Here is a 22,587-nt window from a genome sequence, read left to right on the forward strand (position 1 = left end):
ATATTAAAAGCTAGAAGAAACCTTTTACAGAATAACTTGCTAGTTGCACAGTATTATACATAATTTTTGGCAATTTTAATTTAGAAGATGTCTGTTCTATTTCTAAATTCTGTTATAACATGTCATTAGACGTATAGGGTTAGTAGATCCCAGTTTTACAGTGTTATAGTATTAGTTGGTCAGATAAATATATATTTTCTCATTTGTGAAAATACACCAGCACAGGTATATGAATGCAAATAAGATCAATTTAATCTACATGAAGACATGCTCTCACTTTCCAGAGGGATACACTTTTCTCCTTTCACTTTCAAAATTAGAGTACTGTAGATTTACAAAATAAAATATTTACAGGTTAAAGTATGTTAAGCAAGACTTGTAAGAATGTTTTCCATGGAGGATATATTTTTCTTGCTTAATTTTCAAAAATAAATAGAGGCTTTCAACTGAAAGCATTTATTTTCCTAGTTATCTGAAGTGGCGTCTAGGGCAGGGCAAAAAATGCTTCAGACTTTTCATAGTCCACTTCGTTACATAAAACATCTCCTGTCCCAATGTTTGCTCAAATCCAAGTGGTATTTTCTTCCCATGAAAGATGACTGGAGCTTTCATTTTATTTTCAGCAATTCAGTCCGTTTCCATGGCAGCACTGCGAGATTCCTTAGCCACCATGAGTCGCATTAGCTGACTGTGGAATTTCTCAATCTTCTTTACATCTTGAGCCTGGTCTGTTCTATATAGCAGACACTGTCAAAAGAAAGTTACTGAATGTCAGGTTTTATTTCAAGCTATTTAAATCTGTGATTTATAGTTTCAATATTAATTTCACATATTTCTGACACCAGAAAGCTTACACTATAAAGTGAAAGACTTCAAGGACTCTGATCAGTGCCATCTGTATTGTGTTCCAAACTTGAAGAGGCAACATAAACTACCCTTAAACTTCCAACTCTTATTACAACAATTTACTTTGATTTTATATATAATATAAAAAAATTATCTTCCTTTGGGTCCCCCATATAATATGTCTGTGTTAACACTGCAAACTCTTAATGCCAGGGACTGCTTTCTGTTTGGAAAGTTACCGAGCATACAGTTTGCACATAGAACTCCACTGTTATAAAGCCTCACTGTAACTTGCAAAATCTTGGGTGCCATAAGGCTAGCATTGAATACAGTGCATTGTATTCTAAAGTTATAATCTGCGTAACATTAAAAAAAACAAATCTGGAATAAGTTAATATATACCTACTAAACATCTTTTTAGTATTGACATTCCTTAGAGCACCATGTGTAACATTCTGGATAACGTTAAACAGTTATAGTTTACATCCACTCAAAACTCAGATTAATAAATAGTTTTGTCTTTTCCCTTTAGCAATGTGCTATAGAGGTTTACATTCTATTTGAAGTGTGACTATTCTAGCGGTCAGAAAGCGTAACAAGCTTTCTTCCCTCAGTCTAACTTGTCTTATGATTATACAAGCACTACTGTGCTGTCAAGATCTTGTACAAAGAACCACAGACCAACTGATTAGCACAAAACCTCTTGAACTACAGTCTAACTGTTAAATGAAAAATTTAAGCAGGATACAAAAGACTGAGGTTTGATACAGAGAATTGGTGTATTTTAAAACTAAAGGGGGTTTATGTGGATTTTCTTTTGCCTAAATTCTCCTGCAAAGGCTAAGGTCTCTTTTCATGAGAGGAATCCTCAATAAAATAAAATAAAAAAATCTCAGCAGCAAGCCAAAAGCTGCCCTGTGATGGAAGAAGTTATTGTGGTAACATATGAAATAGACTCTTCCCTTTTGTGTTCTGTAATCACCAAAGCAGATTTTCTGAACCTGAAATTATTCTTTCCTTGGGTTTCCCCAGATTAGATCTTCATACTTTTAGGGATATACTTATTTTGTCACTAGCAGTGCTAGATTAAGCATTGCTTAGAAGTGAATAAAAGTCAAGATTTGTTGTTTTTGGAGTTAGTGCATTGTCTCTATACTCTATAGGGAAATACCTCCTGATAAGTCTTAAAGAATCAAAGAACCACCTTGTTGATTAATATAAGGAGAAGTTCTCTTCATGTGAGGTTTTTCCTCCCCATTGCAAATTAAGGACAGAAGTAGGATGCCACTGTCTGATCATGATTACACACTAGGCACCAGTACTGATACATGGCAAACTGGAATTTTAAATTTACAGCAGCTGGAGGCCACAAATGCTTTTTTTTTGCCTAAGAGGCAGCTCATGGATTTGAGGATACCAGCTGAAACAGCAGGTGACTTGGAATACAGCCAACATTTCTGTCAAGAATGATTAGTTCCCTCTGCCTGTATAGCATGAATACAGCAACAACCCAGCTGTCCAGATTGATTTAGCAAAGGAATAAAAATAGAAAGCGTCAGTCTCCAGGGCTGTCAATACAGCAGCTTTACCCGCATTAAGTTCACATTAAAACTTCTTTAAACTGAGGCATGCTGTACAGAACCTAGTTCAGTCTTTCCACAGGTATACTGCCTCTGCAGAGCCAACAGCAGTAAAACTTGCCTTTGTCAGTAAAGTTAACTACACTGACTTGGTTACAAGCAGAAGAAAGTAAAAAGAGGCTGTTTTAAACTACATGTAAGCTCGGGATTCCACTTAGCTCAAGTTTCCTACTTGTTAGGAGAAATCTTACAAAATCTGTCTTTTCAATTAACAATGCCTCTAATTCAACATCCCTCTGGTCTTCAGAGCCCATCCCTTGTATTGTAATTAGCCATCCACAGATGCCTGACTATTTCTCCTCCACAGTCTGGACTCTGACGCAGACCAGCTCTTCTAGGAAGAATCTGGGAAGAGTTTGCCTCATCCCTGAAGAAACAGGATCTTAAAAGGCAAACTACTAGCAATATGTACTATTGAACTGTTACACATGTCCTGTTCTCCCTTCTTTATTGTTCTGTGTGTTGCTCTTTCCTCTTGCTCATACAACTCGCCCTTTCCTAAGCATCTCTCCAGTGTGTTTGGACAGAAGTCAGCTAAACGAGACACTAAATACTAAAGCCTTTTAAAAAACCCTGCTGTATTCTAATTCAGAGGAGGAAAGGTTACAAAAATGTGAGAGAAATACTCCCAAGAGATGCCACTGAACATATAGCTGGTCATATGGTATGGTCATAAAAGATGCAGATTCTAACATCAACTTTTGAATTCAGTGATATATTGGGGTTATACAGGACACTTGGACAACAGAAGTAGGCTTAAATTTGAAAGAACTATTGGCCCCTCCTTAGAGAACAGCCTGAGACTGGACAACAATTCCTACCCCCAAACTTCTCCTCTGCCTCCCATTGTTCCAGACCTCCGTAATATCCCCTGCAACTCTTGAGTCCAGCTCCTACTGCCCCTCATTCTTTCCATCCACCTTTTAGTGTGTCTGCTGCTCCTCAATCCCTGTGTCCTGTCTAGCCCCTAAACCAGAGTGACAGCCATTTTAGCTGTAGGCACAGATGTAGTTTAACTGAAAACAGTGGGAAGTGGCAGCCAACTTTATTAACAGCAGCTTTTCCACATGCAGATGGGCTGCCATTTCCCTAACATTTATCTTGCCAGCTTCAGCCCCATTGTCAGTAACAGGAGATGGGGCCACTTTGAATAAGGGAAATTTTGTGAGTTGGCAGCTTTTCATCATGTTTTCAGACAAGTTAAAACACCCAAAAATCACAAGAGTCACGATAAAATTATGAGAGTTGGTAATACTGCATTCATAGAGATCCCTGTGAAAAGTGGAGTAGCCAGATACCTGGATAATTTCTCCAAGCCTCTGGGGGTAGGGTTGGGGGGGTGTTGGGTGAGAGGCTCCATGTCTAGAATTTTGTGTTTGTTTGCTGTTTGAAGTTTGTCTTTTCCTCACTTCTGTGAGGTTTCTTGATGGTGTTATAAAACATACTCCTCTGAAAGTCTATCTTATTTACATTTTATGCCAAACAAATGTGTACAATATTTTAAAAAGTTTTAGACTTTCAGGACAGTTCGACACTAGAAATTTTTGCCAACATCTGGAAGGAGTGTGGGTCTTTTTTTGGGAGTGGGTAACATTTCTATGCTGGCAAAAGTCCTAGTGCAGATGGAGTTATACCACCATAAAAGCGCTTTTGCCAGTAGAGCTTATTTTACACAAAACCAGTGTAAGTTTACTGCCAAAAGCCCTTTTATGGTGGTTTAAGCGGTCTCTACACTAGGAGGGTTTGCCAGAACAACTATACCAGCAAACCTTTTCTGATATAGACCTAACCGTATTCATTTCCCCTCAATCTGGTAGTGGTTCTTTAGTTTGTGTGGTAATGAGAAAAACAAAGAAAGGCGTTAGATTTAACTGCAAGACTTATACAAGCAAAATAAGAATAGCAGCATTTTCAGTTATATCCCTCAAAAGAAACCCAGTAAGTACTCTTAAAGTTAAATAAGGGCCCAATCCGATGTCCCCTGAAATCATTAGGATCTTTGTCTCAGACTCAATGGGTGCAGAATGGGGTACCAAGCTAGCATCAGAGGCTCTCAAAACACACACTCCAAGTACAAGAAGCTTGGTGGTTTGAGAAAGTTAGACAGCTTACAGAACCATCTGTATATAAAGTTCTCAATAGCAATTTTTACTCTCAATCAAATTAAATGATAGCCTGTCTTAAAATGCAAGCTTGCAGAATCAAGCTCCACAGTCAACATTCTTTACTTACAACTACATCATCTGTTACTTTGATACACAGATTCCCATCACAGTGTCGGTATTTAAGAACCACACGCACCTGAAATGAGAAAATTTTAGGAATTACTGATAGACAAGGTTTTCACATCACACAAAGATTTTCTACCATAGACCAACTTAATATTTAAAAGTGTTATTTTACATTTCATTCACTTTGGTCAAGGAAACTGCATGTCAATTCATGATCCATTTCACTTAGCACCCACACATTACCAAAATGTTTACTGTTTGATTCCTCAATGCTCAGGAAAGTTTTCATTTCAGCAAAAAGTGGGGTTTGCTCACATGCTGCTTCCCCCTTCTTTTTTTTTTAGTAGATTACATTTAACAGTACTGTACTTGCTTTTTATTTGCATGGTTGAGGGGTTAGTTCATAACTTTGGTGTTCGTAACTGAGGTTCTATTATTAGAATATCAGCATGGTTATATCCAAATCAGATTGGGGGGAAATAATTTTTTCTGTACATCACCACTCCTCAGATGTCCAACACTGGATCAGGGATTGCGTTGGGTCTGCTATAAGAGAGGCCATGAGGGAAAACAATTGTTACAGTTTTGATACCAAGGATACATCTACACAGCAAAGCAAAATCCGTGGCTAGTCTGTGCCAGCCAGCTCAGGCTGTTTTATTGCTGTGTAGACTTCTGGGCTATGGGACAGTCCCATCCCGCAGGAGCCTACAGCCCAGGCTCCAGCCCAAGCCCAGAAGCCTACACAACAGCACCACAGCCCAAGTCGGCTGGCACAGGCTAGCCACAGGGGTTTGTTTGTTTGTTTTTTTGCTGTGCAGACATCTGCCCCCCCCCCACGAGATATACGTAGGATGGGGGAGGATTAATTACAACTGAGAATTACCCAGTTGGTTTGTTGAATGGAGATTATGGAACTAGCTCAGAAAAGGGACCAGAAATGCTAAGATCATCGCATGCTTAAGAAGAATTTTTTTTACCTTAAGTCAGGATTTATCTCATGCATTGTCACTAACATACAAGGAAAGCTGCCAGGCTCCCCACGCTGAGGTCTCCAAGTGGCCTGAGGTCAAGACGACTAGATAGGTAGCGTAATAAGAGACTGGTACAGTCAACTACTTTCTACACCAGTTTTAAGATCAAATGGTCCTTGTTGCAACCCACATAATCCATGGCATCTGCAATACACTTTGATATCTTCAGGGAACAAGAAGGCCTTCATAAAGGGGAAACAACAGTTTTAATTGGTCTCCTATAGAATTGAGACATCCCTTTTCTCTCCACTGCCATGTTAGCGGGGACATATACTAAAGAAATCTACGCTTAACTTAAAATGTTTCATTCAACTTTTCAGAGTTATTTTCACATTGGAATGACTTGAAAAATTCACTTTTGGTACTGGCTGTCGTAAATGTGGAAGGGGTCAGCTCAGCATTATGCTATTCATTTCTACAGTATCTAAACTGTAATATTAAAAAGGTTTTAGCCACAGTGGTAAAGAAATCCTTCCAAATACCAACCAATGATGTTATTTAAGTTTGAGAGTGTGTCGGCAGATTATTCCAATGCCTCTGCTGTTAATAGTTTTCCCAAGCAGAAACTGATAAGGCTATCCTTTTCAAATCTGCTAAAAATCAGAACCCTATAGACAGCAATGAAACCAGAAAAAAAAGTCTCAATTTCACCCTGCTGCTTCTTGGAAAAGATGGAAGACTTTGAAGAAATTGCTTTCTCTATGATATCTCCAGCTATTGAGGGTATATGCCCTCTGATTAAGTCTGTCTGCAGCCTTGGATCCTTTTGGATTCCTCAGTGTATTCAATACCCCAACATCATTTTGACAAAAGAAGTTCACTTCCATCTACATCTGGCCAGAAGACTGAACTCCATCCTATTGAATGCAGAACTGGCCATGCTGATCCATGCACTAGTGACCTCCAAGTTTGATTTCAACTCATTTCTAGAAATGAAGCCACATACACCTTGAAACGGTTCCAAATGGTACAGGACACAGCAATCTGGTCATTATTAACATGCAACCCTAGTGCTTCACTCTTTGCAATGGCACCCCATTAAATACAAAAAGCAGTTCAAGGTCCCTGTCGTATTAGTTCCTCCTCGGAGGACTGGCCTTAGTTACTCAAGAGGCTGCCTCTCCCTCAACTATGACAGCTACGTTCCTATTTTTAATTTCTAAATACTTTTGAGGCACTCCGATACTACAGTGATGTGTCCCATGTGATTACTTAGATGAGATGATGGAGGGGTAGAATAGCAGAGATTATTAGAACAGCCAAAGGAGGACACCCCACATAGCAAAGCAGTGAAAACTCCTCATCCTTGCAGAAGTCAGGTGGTTCTGGGATATATGGGAGAAGATAACTGCTTCTTTCCAGAAGCCAAAAGGACAGCTGGTTGGGTAGGAAGGTAGTTGCAAATAAACTTTTCAGACAGACACTTACTAGTCAGACACAGAAAGAATCCTGAGCAAAGTTCAGGAAAAGCATCTCAGATGAACCCCAGCACCCTCTCCTTCACAAGTACTAGTATAAACAGATTTTTACTAGGACCTCACTGGCTCTTCTCCACCATGAGCTTCTACATCTGCCTATGGCCGGTAGGTGTCCAGTTAGTTTTGTAAATACTTTTAAAAACTGGGTCATGATTTGTTCTGGCACAAGATATTCTTGAAGAAATTTTGGAAAATAAGGGTATAATCCAAGTACCCATTGCAATTAGTTTCTTGTTTATGAAGATATCCTTTAAACAGGTTTAACCCAGTATGCAATATTAAGCAAGATGATATTTGCATATAATGGAACCTAGCCATTACTAGCCTTTTCTTTTCAAGAGAAGGAATCTAATAAACTGGAGCTATGCGGGCCTTAGTATACCCACAAGACAAAAATATTTAATCCCAGCCAACCCTCAAACATATTCTCCATCAGACTGAATTCCTATTTAACAACACAGCCACACTGCCAAGTAAGCAAATGGCAGCTTATTTAAATGTGTTGTGCATCTCTTTGCATACATAGGTCACTATAATAACTTTAGAAATGTTTCCCACAAACCACTTTCAGCATCTGCCAAATCAAATCTTAAATGCCTGTTTACTGTATGTTTTATACTAATTGGTAACTGATACATTAAAGATTTTTTTTTTTTTTTTTTAACTCCTTTCTTTTTCTCCCTGCCATTGAACCACCTCCAAAGAACATTAACATAGACCAGGGGCAGGCAACCTATGGCACACATGCCGAAGGCAGCATGCAAACTCATTTTCAGCGGTAGTCACACTGCCCAGGTCCTGGCCACCAGTCTGGGGGCTCTGCATTTTAATTTAATTTTAAATGAAGCTTCTTAAACATTTTTAAAACCTTATTTACTTTACATACAATAATAGTTTAGTTATTATATTATATAGACTTATAAAGAGACCTTCTAAAAATGTTAAATTTATTACTGGCATGCGAAACCTTAAATCAGAGTGAATAAATGAAGACTCGGCACACCACTTCTGGAAGGTTGCTGACCTCTTGCACAGACCTTGAAAAATCCACTCATCATAACAAGTGCCATCAATTTCCACAGACTCTAACCTTTCATTTAAAAATTATATTTCTAATTCTTATAGTTCTAGATAACCTTTCAAATTATAACTAAATGCAAGACAATGCAATGCTATTTTCCTATGTCTGCAGAAAATAGTTTCCAATACCCCTCGTGTTGCTCCTAGTTTCACTCTGCTGCCTTGGGAAAGCTAAAGCTGAGCACTTTTGCAATTCCTATTCAGAATAGTTAAACTGAGACCTGGTCTACACTACGCGTTAAATCGATTTAAAGAGTTAATCGATTTTAACGCTGTACCCGTCCACACTATAACACCCTTTATATCGATATACAGGGCTCTTTAAATCGATTTCTGTACTCCTCCCTGACGAGGGTAGCGCTAAAATCGATATTGCTACTTCGAATAGTGTTAGTGTGCACGGAAATCGACGTTATTGGCCTCCGGGAGGTATCCACAGTGCACCACTGACCGCTCTGGGACAGCAATCAGAACTCTGAGGCACTGGCCAGGTAAACAGAAAAAGCCCGCGAACTTTTGAATTCATTTCCTGTTTGGCCAGCGTGGAGCTCTGATCAGCACAGTAACAATGCAGTCTCCTGAGAATCGAAAAGAGCACCAGCCTGGACCACACAAGAGGTACTGGATCTGATCGCTGTATGGGGAGAGATTCAGTGCTAACAGAACTCGTTCGAAAAAGACGAAATGAAAAATATTTGAAAGAATTTCAAAGTCTATGACGGGAAAAGGCCACAGCAGGGACTCAGTGCAGAATAAAATTAAGGCGCTCAGACAGGCATACCAGAAACCAGAGAAGCAAACAGAAGGTCTGGGTCAGGCCGAAAACATGCTACGCCTATTGCTGGAGCTGCATGCAATTTTAGGGGCTGCGCAACCAGTACCCCACCCCTGGCCTGGATCAGAGGTCGGGGTTGTAATATCAACCGTGGCTGAGGATTCTGCGGAGGGAGAAGATGAGAGGAAGAGGAGAAGAGCTTGCTGAGAGCACACAGCACTCCGTTAGCCCCAACAGCCAGGAGCTTTTTGTGACCCCAGAATTACCGTCCCAGCCCTCCCAAGCCACAAGCCCAGACAGTGAAGCCATGTGAAGCGACCCTCTGGTGAGTGTACCTTTGTAAATATCTATGAATCGCTCTTGGAGGTACTCAAAAGCTTTTGCAGAACATTTCTGGCAAGGCAGCCTTATTTGGTCCCCATTGTATGACACTTTCCACGCATGCATGTAGCATGGAATTCGAATCATAGCTCACAAAGCACAGCCGCGTATGGCCCAGGTGACCGCTGGCATTCCAGAAACATACGTTCTGCATCCTTGCGGTGGTATTCTCAGAAGAGTTATATCATTCATTGTTAACCTGGTTGAAATTCAGGACTTTAATTAGGGGCGAGACATGGTGATTTTCCTACTGGGCAGCTGCTTAATCCTTCCTTGCTCGTAGCAAAGCGGGGAGGGGAGGAATGATAGCGCTGATTTCTCAGCGGTTTGCGAGCAGGAATCCTCCCAGGTACCAGCCACGATCATTACCAGTGATCTTACATGATAGAGCCATGCTGTGGGGAAGGAGGGAAAAAGGGGGTTTGCTAGTCCTCTTAACAGGAAGAAGGCATCATAGTCACTGTGTATATGAACGCTGAGAAGTCAAACAGAAAGCCTTACCACGGCCGCATGGAAGCTTATTTGGATGCCTGGACCTGTGTCTGTGAGATCTGCAACACCAGAGCCACCAGGCACTCAATATTAAACGATGCAAATGCGACCTTGAGTGAAATCACATGTGCTATGTAAGGTGGATAGTGTTATTCACTGTGAAAGGTGCAAGCATTTGTTCTGTAAATGTATCTTTTTACATACTTCTCTCCCTGTTTCCCTCCCCCATGCAGCTGCACAGTTGTCCGGCCTCCTACGCCATCCCGAAGGCTTAGCTCAGATAAGGCGGAGGAGGAGAGAACACGAGATGAAATGTTCTCAGAAATCATGGAAGTAACACGCAATGACAGAGCTCATCAGAATGAGTGGAAGGATGTGCTAGCAAAGTGCAGGAAAGATGCCAGTGAACGGGAGATAGGAGAGACGCTCGAGTTGGAGGTGTAGGCAGGAAGATCAGCGGTAGTGGGATGCTACGCTGCAGCGTGCTCAAACTGATATCCTCCACACGCATGGTGGATCTTCAGGAGAGCAGCGGGCTTACAAAGTGCCACTGCAGCCCATGTTCAACCACCCTCAAAGCTCCCCACGTTCCATATCTCCCTCATCCAGACGTGTAAGAACGCGTGGGGGAGCTTTCTGCACGCCCACTCCACCCCCCGGACAGTCCAAGCAAAGGCTGTCATTACGTTGAAATGAGCTTAATGGCCTTTTCCTTCCCTCCTATCCCTCTCCCAAAGCACAGCAGGCAGGGATACCTTGATAATGCTCTGCCTCTTTTTATAATTACTTTTATTAAATACATCAAAAGGGAGGTGGGCTGCTTACAGGAATGACTTAAGAAAGAATACATGATTTTTAACAATACTGACTTTATTTCCTTCAGCAAGCTGTAAGTAAAGGGGAAGGGTGGGTTGCTTACAGGAATGAGTCAATCAAGGGGGGAGGTTCCTCAAGGGAAACAAACACAGCAGTCACACCGTACCCTGGCCCCATGCTGAAACTCATTTTCAAGGCTTCTCTGATGTGCACCGCCTCCTGGTGTGCTCTTCTAATCGCCCTGGTCTCTGGCTGCTCTACTCAGCGGCAGTGATTTGCCTCAGCCTCCCACCAGCCATAATGTCTCCCCCTTACTCTCACAGCGATTGTGGAGCACACAGCAAGCAGCAATAACAAACGGACATTGGTTGGCTGAGGTCTGAGCGAGTCAGTAATTGCGCCAGCGCCTTTTAAACGGCCAAATGCACTTCTACACCATCCTGCACTTGCTCAGCCTGTAGTTGAACAGCTCCTGACCACTGTCCAGGCTGTCTGTGTATGGCTTCATGAGCCTGGCATTCAAGCGGATAGGCTGGTCTCCCAAAACGATAGGCATTGAACATTCCCAACGGTTATTTTCTGGTCTGGAGTAAGTCCCTTGCTGCAGCCGTTTAAAACAGGATAGTGCTTCTGAAGACACGAGCGTCATGAACCCTTCCTGGCCATCCCACGTGGATGTTGGTGAAACGTCCTTGTGATCCACCAGTGCTTGCAGCACCATTGAAAAGTACCCCTTGCGGTTTACGTACTGTGCCCTGGCGCTCTGGGCCAAGATAGGGATATGGGTTCCATCTATGCCCCCCCACAGTTAGGGAACCCATTGCAGCAAAAGCCATCCACTATCACCTGCAGTTTCCAAGAGTCACAACCTTTCGTAGCAGCAGCTTAACGATGCTTTGGCTACTTGCATCACAGCAGCCCCACAGTAGATTTTCCCACTCCAAATTGATTCCCGACTGACCGGCAGTGTCTGGCGTTGCAAGCTTCCAGAGGGCTATTGCCACCGCTTTCCCACTGTGAGGGCTGCTCTCATCTTAGTATTATGGCGTTTCAAGGCAGGGGAAAGCATTTCACAAAGTTCAAAGAAGTGCTCTTACGCATGCGAAAGTTTTTGCAGCCCCTGGGCATCGTCCCACACCTGCAAAACTATGCGGTCCCACCAGTCTGTGCTTGTTTCCCGCCGCCCAAAATCGGCGTTCAATGGGTAGAACCTGCCCCATTACCAGCAGTAGCTCCAAAACGCAGGGGCCCGCGGTTAGGGAGAATTCAGTCGTCCATGTCCTCATCACTCTCGTCGCGCCGCTGGCCGTAGCTGCTCCTCCTCTCCTCCTGCCTTTGCAGTTCATTGGTTCAGCATAGAGTGCGCGAGGTTGTTGACACGTTCACGATAGCGTTACTGATCTCAGCAGGGTCCATGCTTGCTGTGCTATGGCGTTTGCTCAGCTCACCCGGGAAAAAGGCACGAAACGGTTGTCTGCTGCTTTCACAAAGGGAGGGTGTGGCTGTACCCAGAACACCCGCGATAATGATTTCTGCCCCATCAGGCACTGGGCTCTCAACCCAGAATTCCAAGGGGCGGGGGAGACTGATGGAACTATGGGATAGCTACGGAACGGCTACCCACAGTGCACTGCTCCAGAAATCGACGCTAGCCTTGGACCATGGATGCACACCATTGAATTAACGTGCCTAGTGTGGATGCGCACACTTGACTTTATAATATCAGTTTTAAGAAACTGATTTTAGCTAATTCGATATTATCCCGTAGTGTAGACGTGGCCTGACAAGTATCAGGTCAATTTCATACTGCTATGGCTCAGCAAAGCAGAGCAGAAGCAGATTCGGGAGAGTAGTCAAGCAGATACTTGACAAGAAGCAAAGTAGTGGTCTGATCTGCCCTGGGATCTAAAAAAACTGAGGAAGCAGGTAAGATAGAGATAACGCCTCCACTACATAAGCAAAGAGATTGAGGAAGGGGTAGATTGGCATAGACCTTTTTCACTGTGAAAGTGGGTGACAGCTCTGGAGGGGATGGGAGTGCACAGGAAAAGTCCTCATAAGAATGCTCCTTTCCAGCAACCCAAACAGGTTTGGCCAGAGAGGGGGATGTGGTAGATTTCTTGAATTCTTGCTGGGCGAGGGTGGGGGTGGGTGGGAGAAGTGCTGGAATTTAGTTTCACTTGAGCAATGTCCCTGGACAGTAGCCCTTTTCCTCCTTGACCCCACTGTCACCAGGGTATAGCTAGGCTTTAGTCCTCCAGATTGGTGTCCAGCAAAATTACAATCCAGGTGTTTAGGGATAGGGACAAATGTATTGTTTGGATGAGTGGAAGAGTACTGTGGTGCATGTATACACAAGGAAAGAGTAAGATGTGACAGAAGAAAGGAGAAAATATGGGGAAGGGAAAACACAATATAGGAAAAGATCGGGAGGAGCAAAAACAAACAAAGGAACAACAAGGAAAAAAGCTTGGAATCATGTCAAAGTATGACAAAAACAAGGGCAGTTGCAAATTTAAATTTGGAACATGTATTTAACAAGCTGTAATATACACATCAGGGTTTGTGGCTTTGGAGGCCACAGCCACAGGAGCAAGGCAGCATATGTACTGTTCACTCTGGCTAACAGGTTTCAAGTAAATTTTTCCAAGCTCTAAATTAGCAAGCACAAGGGCAATGGCAGAAACAGCACTGCAAGCTCTGCCTCCCTTCTTGGGGCACACTAGATAAAATGTAACAGTCACCAGCAAAACTCTGGTCAGACTGACATTGTCAGTCAGTTGTGAAAATAGAATGAATTATATTGTGAAAATAGAAAGGATTAAAGAAATGCTGTCTGTACCTTTAAGCAAAATTGTTGGAATGCTGCAATCCAGGTGTCAGGAATAGACATTAACATAGAACAATGGCACCGTTTAACGGCAATTGGTGAAGTATTAGCCTTAGATCGATAAGAGTTAGTAAGGAAGTAGGAATATGCATGCTGTGCCCCAGGTAAATTTTACTGTTTTGCTTTCTTTGTTCCTTTGTCTAATTCCTGCTCTTTTATCTGTATAAATAAGATAGTTTGTGTCTTGCATGGTGCTCACATTATCTGGATGTTATTAGCAGAGCGCTGTGCTAATAAAACAGAGTGGTCTGACAAACTGAGTCCTGAGTCTAACTTTGACACAGTCAATGTTAAAACGGTTAATGCTGCATTTTGTCAGTTATAGTGTCACTGTAGGTGGACATTCCCACTAAGATTTCCATGTAACCCAAATGGAGAAACACTTTCCTTATAAACAAACAGTAGTAACAGTACATAGATTCCACTCTGCTCTACAATCACCTATTCAAAACTCCATTTGATGCTGGTGCAGTGTCATTGTCATGTGACAGACAACTATAGATTGGCTGCATTACATCAAATCCAATGTAAAAATGAAATGGAAAACTTCAATGGAAAATGGAGCTATTGAACTGTTTATAGTATTGCACAGGAGGTGCCTATACAACAGCAGCTATATAAAAAAAAACTTTGCTACTGTATTGCAATATCACCCTTATCTCAAGAAAATAAAAACATCCTATTCCTAGAAGGCAATAGCAAGAAATTTAATATAATCATTTCCTTTTTGAAGTATTAATGCCAGATTTCAAATACAAAAAAGCAGATATACAGAGATATCAGACCTCAACATTAATTTCTTTTTTCAAGAATTAGAAAAAGATTCCCAATCCTGCTCAAGGCTGAGTGAGCAATATATCACTAGAAAGAATTATTCCAATAATTACTTGTGGGAGACCAACACTATTCTAACAGCAAGTGTTGACTAGGAAACTGTTGAGTTTAGTAATCTTTCCTGAAGTCGCTTCATTTTCCTGAAGAAGTTACATAACTTGAGTTATACTGCACACAATAATGGCATGCTCGGCATTACTATCAAGGAACAAACGGGCCAAAAGATGGAGCGGCCATATTGAAATTCACCCAAGCTTCTAACAAAAGAAACAATACATACGTTCTGTATTTAAAGCTTTAACGCATAAGTAGGGTGTCACTGACCCTGAACATGCTATATTCAAATACAGCTGTCAGACCAGTTACCAAAACATCAAATATGACAACATTTAAGAGGGCCAAGCATGCTGTGTGACCCATTTTGACATCAGATGGATTAAATGTGTTGCTACAATACAAGTGTTTATTAAAGTAAGTTTTAGTTAATAAATAATTCTTTACCATTTCATTTAGCAGTTTGTTACAAAATTAGATTTTGCTATAAAATAAAGTTCTCTATTAGGATATATGTCACAATACTGAAAGACTAAGAGCTAAATATATACTGCTTGACAGAGTGATCATTAATGCCCATAGCCTCCATAAAAGCAGCCCATTGGGCCGACATGAAGCCCCACTGAAGTCGATGAGGTCTGCCTAGGAACAGCCCCATTAAAGGATATAGGTGTACAGGGGTTCATGATAACCATTCAAAAGTATTTGGAAGTGCAAATAATTTCGCCCTTACCAGTCTTAAGTCTAAGGTAGTATAACTAGAAGTAACTGAGTAAAACTAAGACAAGCGCATTAAGACTATTATGAAACAAAAAAACCTTCCAGATAGTGAGATAAGAGCGAGTCATGGTTATGAAGTACTGTGCGCTCAACAGAAACAAGACTGGCGACTCCAAAATCGGAAGAACCAATCTCGCCTCCCCTCAGAGTGGGAGGGAGGCCGACACACCAGACCTAGGGCTTTAAGAGTTTGTGCGTTTAGAGGAATAAGACAGACCAGAATAACCAGTATGAAGCGCAAAGAGCAGACTGCATCGATGGCTTCCCGGCATATCAGCGTCCCGGGCAGATTCACGTCTCATGGACACTACACGGGTGCCAGGCTACCCCGCGAGTGGCCTATTCCTGCCACGCCACTACACGGGTGCCAGGCTACCCCGCGGGTGGCCTATTCCTGCCACGCCACTACACGGGTGCCAGGCTACCCCGCGGGTGGCCTGTTCCTGCCACGCCACCTGAGGCGACTCAGGCTCTTCCCAGCGGCAGACAATTCTGTTGGAAGACCCCGGGCTCGGCTCTGCTCGGGAACGCAGCAAGCGGCTGGTTGGGGGAGGCGCCCCGCGCGGTCACCCGAACGATGTTTCCGGAATCGCTGGGCTCCCAGTCAGCCCAGTCTCCGGCCACTTCCAGGGGAGCTCGCTCGCTCGTCCCGGACCCGCAAAGCAGGGGCCTCGCCCGCACCCGCCGGTCTCTACAAGGGACCGGGACCACCCCTAGGCGCTCTGCGCCCGCCCTCCGCACCTTCATGGGATCGGCGAGGTAGAGCTTTTCGGCGGCACGGGTGAACTCCTCCCAGGTCTGGTAATGTGGCATGGCGGGAACAGTTCCTCCGAGCCGGCTCACCAGTCACTCTTACAGCTCAGCACTCCCTCCCTAGCGCACACGCACAAAGATGGCGCTGGAGGGGGGGTGAAGCGCTGTATCGGCCTCTCCAATGGGTGGAAGAACAGCTGGCAGAGTCGCAAAAGCGCATTATGAGAGGTTCCCCGCCCCATGATGCGGAAGTGGGGAACTGGGAGGGTCTATCCGCGTTTGCGGAGAGTTGAGCCTCTAACTGCTCTACGTGTACAGCGCCACTTGCAGGCGTGCGGACCAGAACTACACGGCCAGCAGCCTCCTCCTCCAACAAGAGGCCCCTCCTGCACTTGCGCCTGCGGGACGGGGGGAAGCAAGCGCAATTCGCTATTGGCCGCCCAATCAGGACGGGCGCTGTTATGCCAATATTTGTAAGCCTGAGGCGTGAAGGCGTCGCTGGTTCTAGTTTTCTGGCCGGATGCTGCGGGGCGGGAGTCTCAGGTCGGTTATCTTCAGCCCGGCCTCGAGGCTGCTGTATTCAGCCCGGTGAGTGTCGAGCACGGGTCTGCCGCGGGTTGGGGTCAGGCCCGAGGCCGTGGCTTTGCGCCCCTGCGCTGGGCTTCCCGCTGCCGACTCTTGCACCTTCCTGGGAGCTTTGCCCTTGGGCTGCCTCTGTGGCCGCCCTGGCTGCTAGGGTCAGGAAACTGCTGTGAACATTGTTTCTAGTCGCATCAACCGTGGTTGTTCTGTCCTTTGCTGCAGGAAGAACATTTGACTATATGAAGCAGACTGCAGCTGAGATAGGAACGAGCCAAATTAGTTGTATTTGTTTTGTTTTTGTTTGGGGGGAGTGCTTGTTCACTGATTTTGCAAACATTTCGGTGTTGGCAGTACTGAGTCACTTGACGCGTTCTAACTATGCCCTTTGGAGCTCATAGATCACTTTAAACCCCATTGTCTCAGGTTTCTGGCTCAGAATTTGAACCACTGGCCTTAAAGAGTAAGTTCTGGCTGCTCTGGGTGAATGAGTAAACATGTGGCAACAGAGAGGAAATCGCTGAAGGGATGATATAAAATAATATGGCCTCAAAGGAAAGAGCCTTGCAGAAAGATAGTGAAGGAGCAAGCTGTGTGGAAAATGGGAAGGAGGGAGATGGTGAGGGAGCATGGGCTTGTGGGGAGTGAACATCAATAGAGGTCATACTGGATCAAGGCCAAAGGTGCATTTAACCTATATCCTGGCTTTCATCTACAGAGGACAATGCTAGGTGCCCCAGCGGGAATGAACAGAACAGGTAACGTCGCACGGTAATTGCCCAATCCCGACTTCCTAGTGAGAAGATGAGGGCTATGAGAGAGCAAGGTCTGTTGAGAACTGAGAACATGAGCCACAAGAGAGCCAGATCTGGATTTAAATATTATAGTACTAGCAAACATGATCACAAAAAAGCAGCAGAGAATCTGTGGCACCTTATAGACTAACAGACATTTTGGATCATGAGCTTTCGTGGGTGAATACCCACTTCATCAGATGAATGTAGTGGAAATTCCAGGGGCAGGTATGTATATGCTAGCAAGCAAGCTAGAGATAACGAGGTTAGTTCAATCAGGAGGATGAGGCCCTGTTCTAGCAGTTGAGGTGTGAAAACCAAGGGAGGAGAAATGTTTCTGTAGTTGGCAAGCCATTCACAGTCTTTGTTCAACCTGAGCTGATGGTGAAATTTGCAGATGAATTGAAGCTCAGCAGTTTCTCTTTGAATTCTGGTCCTGAGTTTTGCTGCAGGAGCACCTTAAGGTCTGCTATAGTGTGGCCAGGGAGGTTGAAGTGCTCTCCTACAGGTTTTTGTTATATTGCCATTCCTAATATCTGATTTGTGTCCATTTATCCTTTTCCATAGAGACTGTCCGTTATGGCCTGATCCGTACATAGCAGAGGGGCATTGCTGGCATATGATGGCATATATTACATTGGTGGACGTGCAGGTGAATGAACCGGTGATGGTGTGGCTGATCTGGTTAGGTCCTGTGATGGTGTCGCTGGTATAGATATGTGGGCAGAGATCACAAAAGTTATATAAACCCTGTGAAATGGAAATCGATGTCTTTTAAAGTTGACTATATTTCAAGTTTTCCCAAGTTGGAAGGCCCCTCATTAAGCTGGAACTTGGCTATGTGCAGAATAGATTTATTTATTTATTTATTTTTTTAAACAAATCACTGGTTTCTCTGTTTAGCTCAGAGACTCATCAGCCACAGCTATTTCAAAGGCTTGACTCGCAGCAGACACTGTGTCTCAGGCTTAAACTGAAATTAAAGTTGCTGATTTCAGCAAGAGACTAGAGGTTATAGAATTATAGTGCTCCTAGGGACTCCTGTTTTTTTTCTAAATTCATTTAACACTGATTAATTTTAATTAAAAAAAAAAAAAAGCAGGAACAATCATGCATGTTTTTCCCTGTTCAATTTTTTAAAAATTTAATTTTTCTTTGGCTTTCTGATCTGTGATTGTTACCCCCATAATTGCAGAGGTAGAGACCATGACCAATCAGATTGCTCCCTTAGTCCTGCCCATGTTATAAAGCTTATCAAATTGCCCTTTTAGAACTAACAAACAAGCAAAAATAGTATATTCTATTATCTGCCTTAGGGGGATATACTTAAAACCCAAACCTCCCAGATCTAAATCACAATGGAAGCTGTTGTTTCAGGTTGCTTATATTGAAATTAATAAACCTCAGCGGTGTGGCCATGTAAACAACTAGGAAAGCAGCTAGCAGTGCGATCTAGAAATATGAGAGGACAAATTAAGCAGAGCAGCTCCAGACTCCACTATTAAAATGAGGAAATGCTAGCTGGGGTTTTGCTGACCATAAAAGGAAGGATTCATGGGGGGGATTGCAAGGGAAAAAGTGGGAAACTTGGCAGGGGAGGAAGAAGGGAAGACTAAAGAGGAATATATTTCTCTGAGTCAGTAAATCAGATTAGTTGGTTGTTACTGTGGAGCTCAACTGTGGAAGATCCTTTAGTAGTTGTGCTGTCACAAGTTAATAAATTGTTACTGTCAATATTGTATGTAGCATCAACAGTCCTGGTGGAAAGGGGAGAGAGTATGCAATCATGAGTGAAGGCAATGTGTAGGATAAAATCTTTAGCCTAATTTTTTCAAAGGTGGCCAGACTTTTGCCTCATTTTTCAAGTATTCAACTTCAGATACCTTGGGTCTGACTTTTAGAGGTCCTGACCAACTCAACTCTAATTGAACAAAGTGGATGCATTGCTGAGGCCTTAGCAGACTAGACAATCCAGCCCAGATGGTCTGATTCTCTACTATCCTGCATCTTGTATAGTCCTTGACAGCTCTGCAAAATGGGTGTAAAAATGCTACCATTTTGATTTGGTAGTGTTTTATGCCCACTGAAGAGGTGGTAATGGTTACACAAGGTGTAAGACAGTAGAAAATAAGGTCAAAAATATGTAACATTCTGCAGTGTAACCACTCGCCAGATTTAGGCCAAAAGTTTCAAAAGTGGCCCTTGATTCTGTGAGCCTCATTTTTTGGGTGTCTGGTGTGCATCACTTTAGATCTAATTTTCTGAAGTGAAGTCAACTGAACCTGTAAGTGGTCAGTTCCTCTGAAAATCAGACCCAATTATTTGGGTACCTAAAATCAAAGATTATTTTCAAAAATTTGAGTCTTAGTGAATGACCTGTTCCAGGTATGTAATCTGCACTTCACTATGTCATTTTTAACTTGTTTGAAGGCCAGAGTATTTTCTTGCTGAGTTTGAAACGTAGTCATAACTTTGAGCTTGGCAGTTTGTTTATTTATAAATTATATTTTTGAATGTGTCCAAAACTGCCCAAGTAATCTTCAGCGAGTACATGATAGATATGAATCCTAGAAATTTTTCTGTAGGCTGCCTGTCTAGTGAAATGTAATATATATTGAACATTCATGTCTGTTGAGCCAATAATATTTGAGTACTTGGGAATAAAAAAGCAGCTCTATTTAAAAACAAGACAGAAGTATTGAACTTCCTTTTCTTTTTTGGCCTCCTTTATTGAATTGTGTTCTTTTATACTTTCCATTTGAGAACTTATTCTACTGAGTAGGACTCTTCCATCACTGTGAGGAAGTTGTATATGATATGCAGCCTCAGTTTTCCTTTCTCAGCCTCATTTAATGTATCCTAGCTATAGTCCTTTATACCACCTTAGATAATGCCGTTCCTTCCTGAGATTTTGTGCCATGAGAAACTGTGAAGAAATAACGTAAGCACTGGTGTAGCGGAGTGGATCTCACATGTGCTTTTCCCTCAGGCCTTCTCCTTTCATCTAACCTGCGTGTGCATGATTAATGATGTCTCATAGAGCAAGCTTCTACATGTATTGCTGCTGCAAGTTCAGCTCTGTATAGTTATATTTCTGTATCTGAATTCCACATGGTGCGTTCTTTGTTTTATGTCTACCACTTTCCTTGTCATACTTCAAATGTTGAAAAAAATGTATATCATCACATTTTAGGGTCTGTTTCTCAGAGATGCTGAGCTCCCACAGCCCCTACTGACATTAATGGGAGTTGCAGATACTCAGCATCTGTCAGGATAAGGCATTTGTTTTCCTGTTTTTCATATTTTATACTTTTGTCTAGACTAAGAACCATGATCCAATGTGTAAGTATATTTTTCATTCCTGGATAGAGTCCAAATGATTGATTTCTGGAGCTTTGGGGTAGAACTTAATGCTCTTTCCTGTCATTGCTAAAACACTGCTACTAGACCAAGCAGGCTCTTCGTTGTACACTTTGTTATTAAATTATGGATGTGAATAGAAACAATAGGCCAAACTCTGCTCTTAGTGACACTGTTGTAAATACAGTCACTATTTTGTGCATATAATGTTGTAACTTAGAGCAGAATTTGGTCTAGCGTGGTTGATCTCACACCAGGAGTAATGTGAAGTCCATGAAGTTATCTGGGTATAAAAGAGCAGAAAGATTAGTTTCAAGCCCAGTGACTTTGGACACCTATAGTAGAATGAGGCACTACTAAGGAAGTTAGAATAAGATGATTATTACAGCCTAGAAACTGGTTCATATTTAAAGTTGACATTTTCACTTTTGTTCATGATAACTTCAATGGGAACAGGATTGGACCTAATGGCAAAACTCTGGTGGATTTCAATGAGAGCAAATCGGGCTCGGAGATCTGTCATAGAAGCCAGTAACCATCCCTTCTGTTTATTGTGCATACTGTAATGCACCATGGGCTTGAACTGATCCAAATATCAGTCTGGAAAGGCCAGATTTTCAAGGTCTTTAGGTGCCCAAAGATGCAGATGAGCACCTACTGGGATTTTTGAAGTGTCTAAGCATGTTAGGTGGCTAATCTGCTTAAATGCTTTTGAAAATCTCAGAAGACATCTATGAACTTTTAGGCACCTGAATACCTTTGAAAATCTGGCCCACAATCACAAGCAACCCAAGCTCTGTGGTGGCTTATAACATGGACAACCAAACCGTAATTCCTTCATTACACTCAGGGGCGGCTCTGGGCATTTTGCCGCCCCAAGTACAGCTGGCTGGCTGGCTTCGGTGGCTTCCCTGCGGGAGGTCCCCGGTCCTGTGGATTCGGCGGCTCGCCTGCGGGAGGTCTGCCGAAGCTGCAGGACCAGTAGACCCTCTGCAGGCATGCCGCCGAAGGCAGCCTGCCTGCAGCCCTCGCGGCAACCGGCAGAGCGCCCCCCCATGGCTTGCCGCCCCAGTCACATGCTTGGAGTGTTGGTGCCTGGAGCCACTCCTGATTGCACTGCTCCTGAAGGAACACAGGTATGTGCTGCATCTTTCTGTGGGCTATGTCCTTGAATCACAGTCTTGTCTGAGCAATTACTAAATAGAGACATTTATTAATTATATTATTAAATAAGTAAATTACAGATTTTCTCTTCTGTAGCACCTTTCATCTGAGGATCTCTAAGGACTTTACACCAATAATCATAATGGTCTTACAAGATAATTAAGTACTGCTACAACCATTTTACAGATGCTGAAAATAAGACACAGCATGGTTGTGACTTTCCGAAGGTCACACAATAAAGTAACTGTAGAGCTAGGAATAGAATTCAGGAGATTTGATTGCCAGCCTTTTGCTCTAACCACTAGACCATTGTCATTTAATGAGGTGATTTTGCATAACATAATTGCAAGGATTTGTAGGCACATATTTGAATAGCCATTGAAATGTCAGGGGATGTATCATCACAAATGCATTTCAGCCTGCTGTTAACAGAAGTTGCTCTTTCACTTTCTGGGCACTGCTCTGAAAATTTTTACGCTACTCTGAATGTTTATGTCTGTTAGGGAGATATGTCCTTTTCTGTTAAGTGGTGATGGTGCTCAGTTTAATTCCATCACCGTAATAATTTATTCAAAGTAATGTGCTGTCATACAGGAGACATGGTTG

At 42.8% G+C, this 22,587-nt stretch overlaps 1 protein-coding gene across 1 annotated transcript; it reads right to left on the reverse strand.

The window, feature by feature from the left end:
* Positions 1–230: 230 nt before the first annotated feature.
* SRP9 (signal recognition particle 9) lies at positions 231–16,219 on the reverse strand. The gene is made up of 3 exons (XM_032778769.2): positions 16,073–16,219; positions 4,719–4,787; positions 231–747 (listed from the first exon to the last, which is right to left on the reverse strand). Exons 1-3 carry the CDS (start codon positions 16,142–16,144, stop codon positions 628–630), a joined length of 261 nt encoding a protein of 86 aa, XP_032634660.1. The 5' UTR covers positions 16,145–16,219; the 3' UTR covers positions 231–627.
* Positions 16,220–22,587: the final 6,368 nt, after the last annotated feature.

This window comes from Chelonoidis abingdonii, chromosome 3, assembly GCF_003597395.2.
Source record: "Chelonoidis abingdonii isolate Lonesome George chromosome 3, CheloAbing_2.0, whole genome shotgun sequence".
NCBI lineage: Eukaryota > Metazoa > Chordata > Testudines > Testudinidae > Chelonoidis > Chelonoidis abingdonii.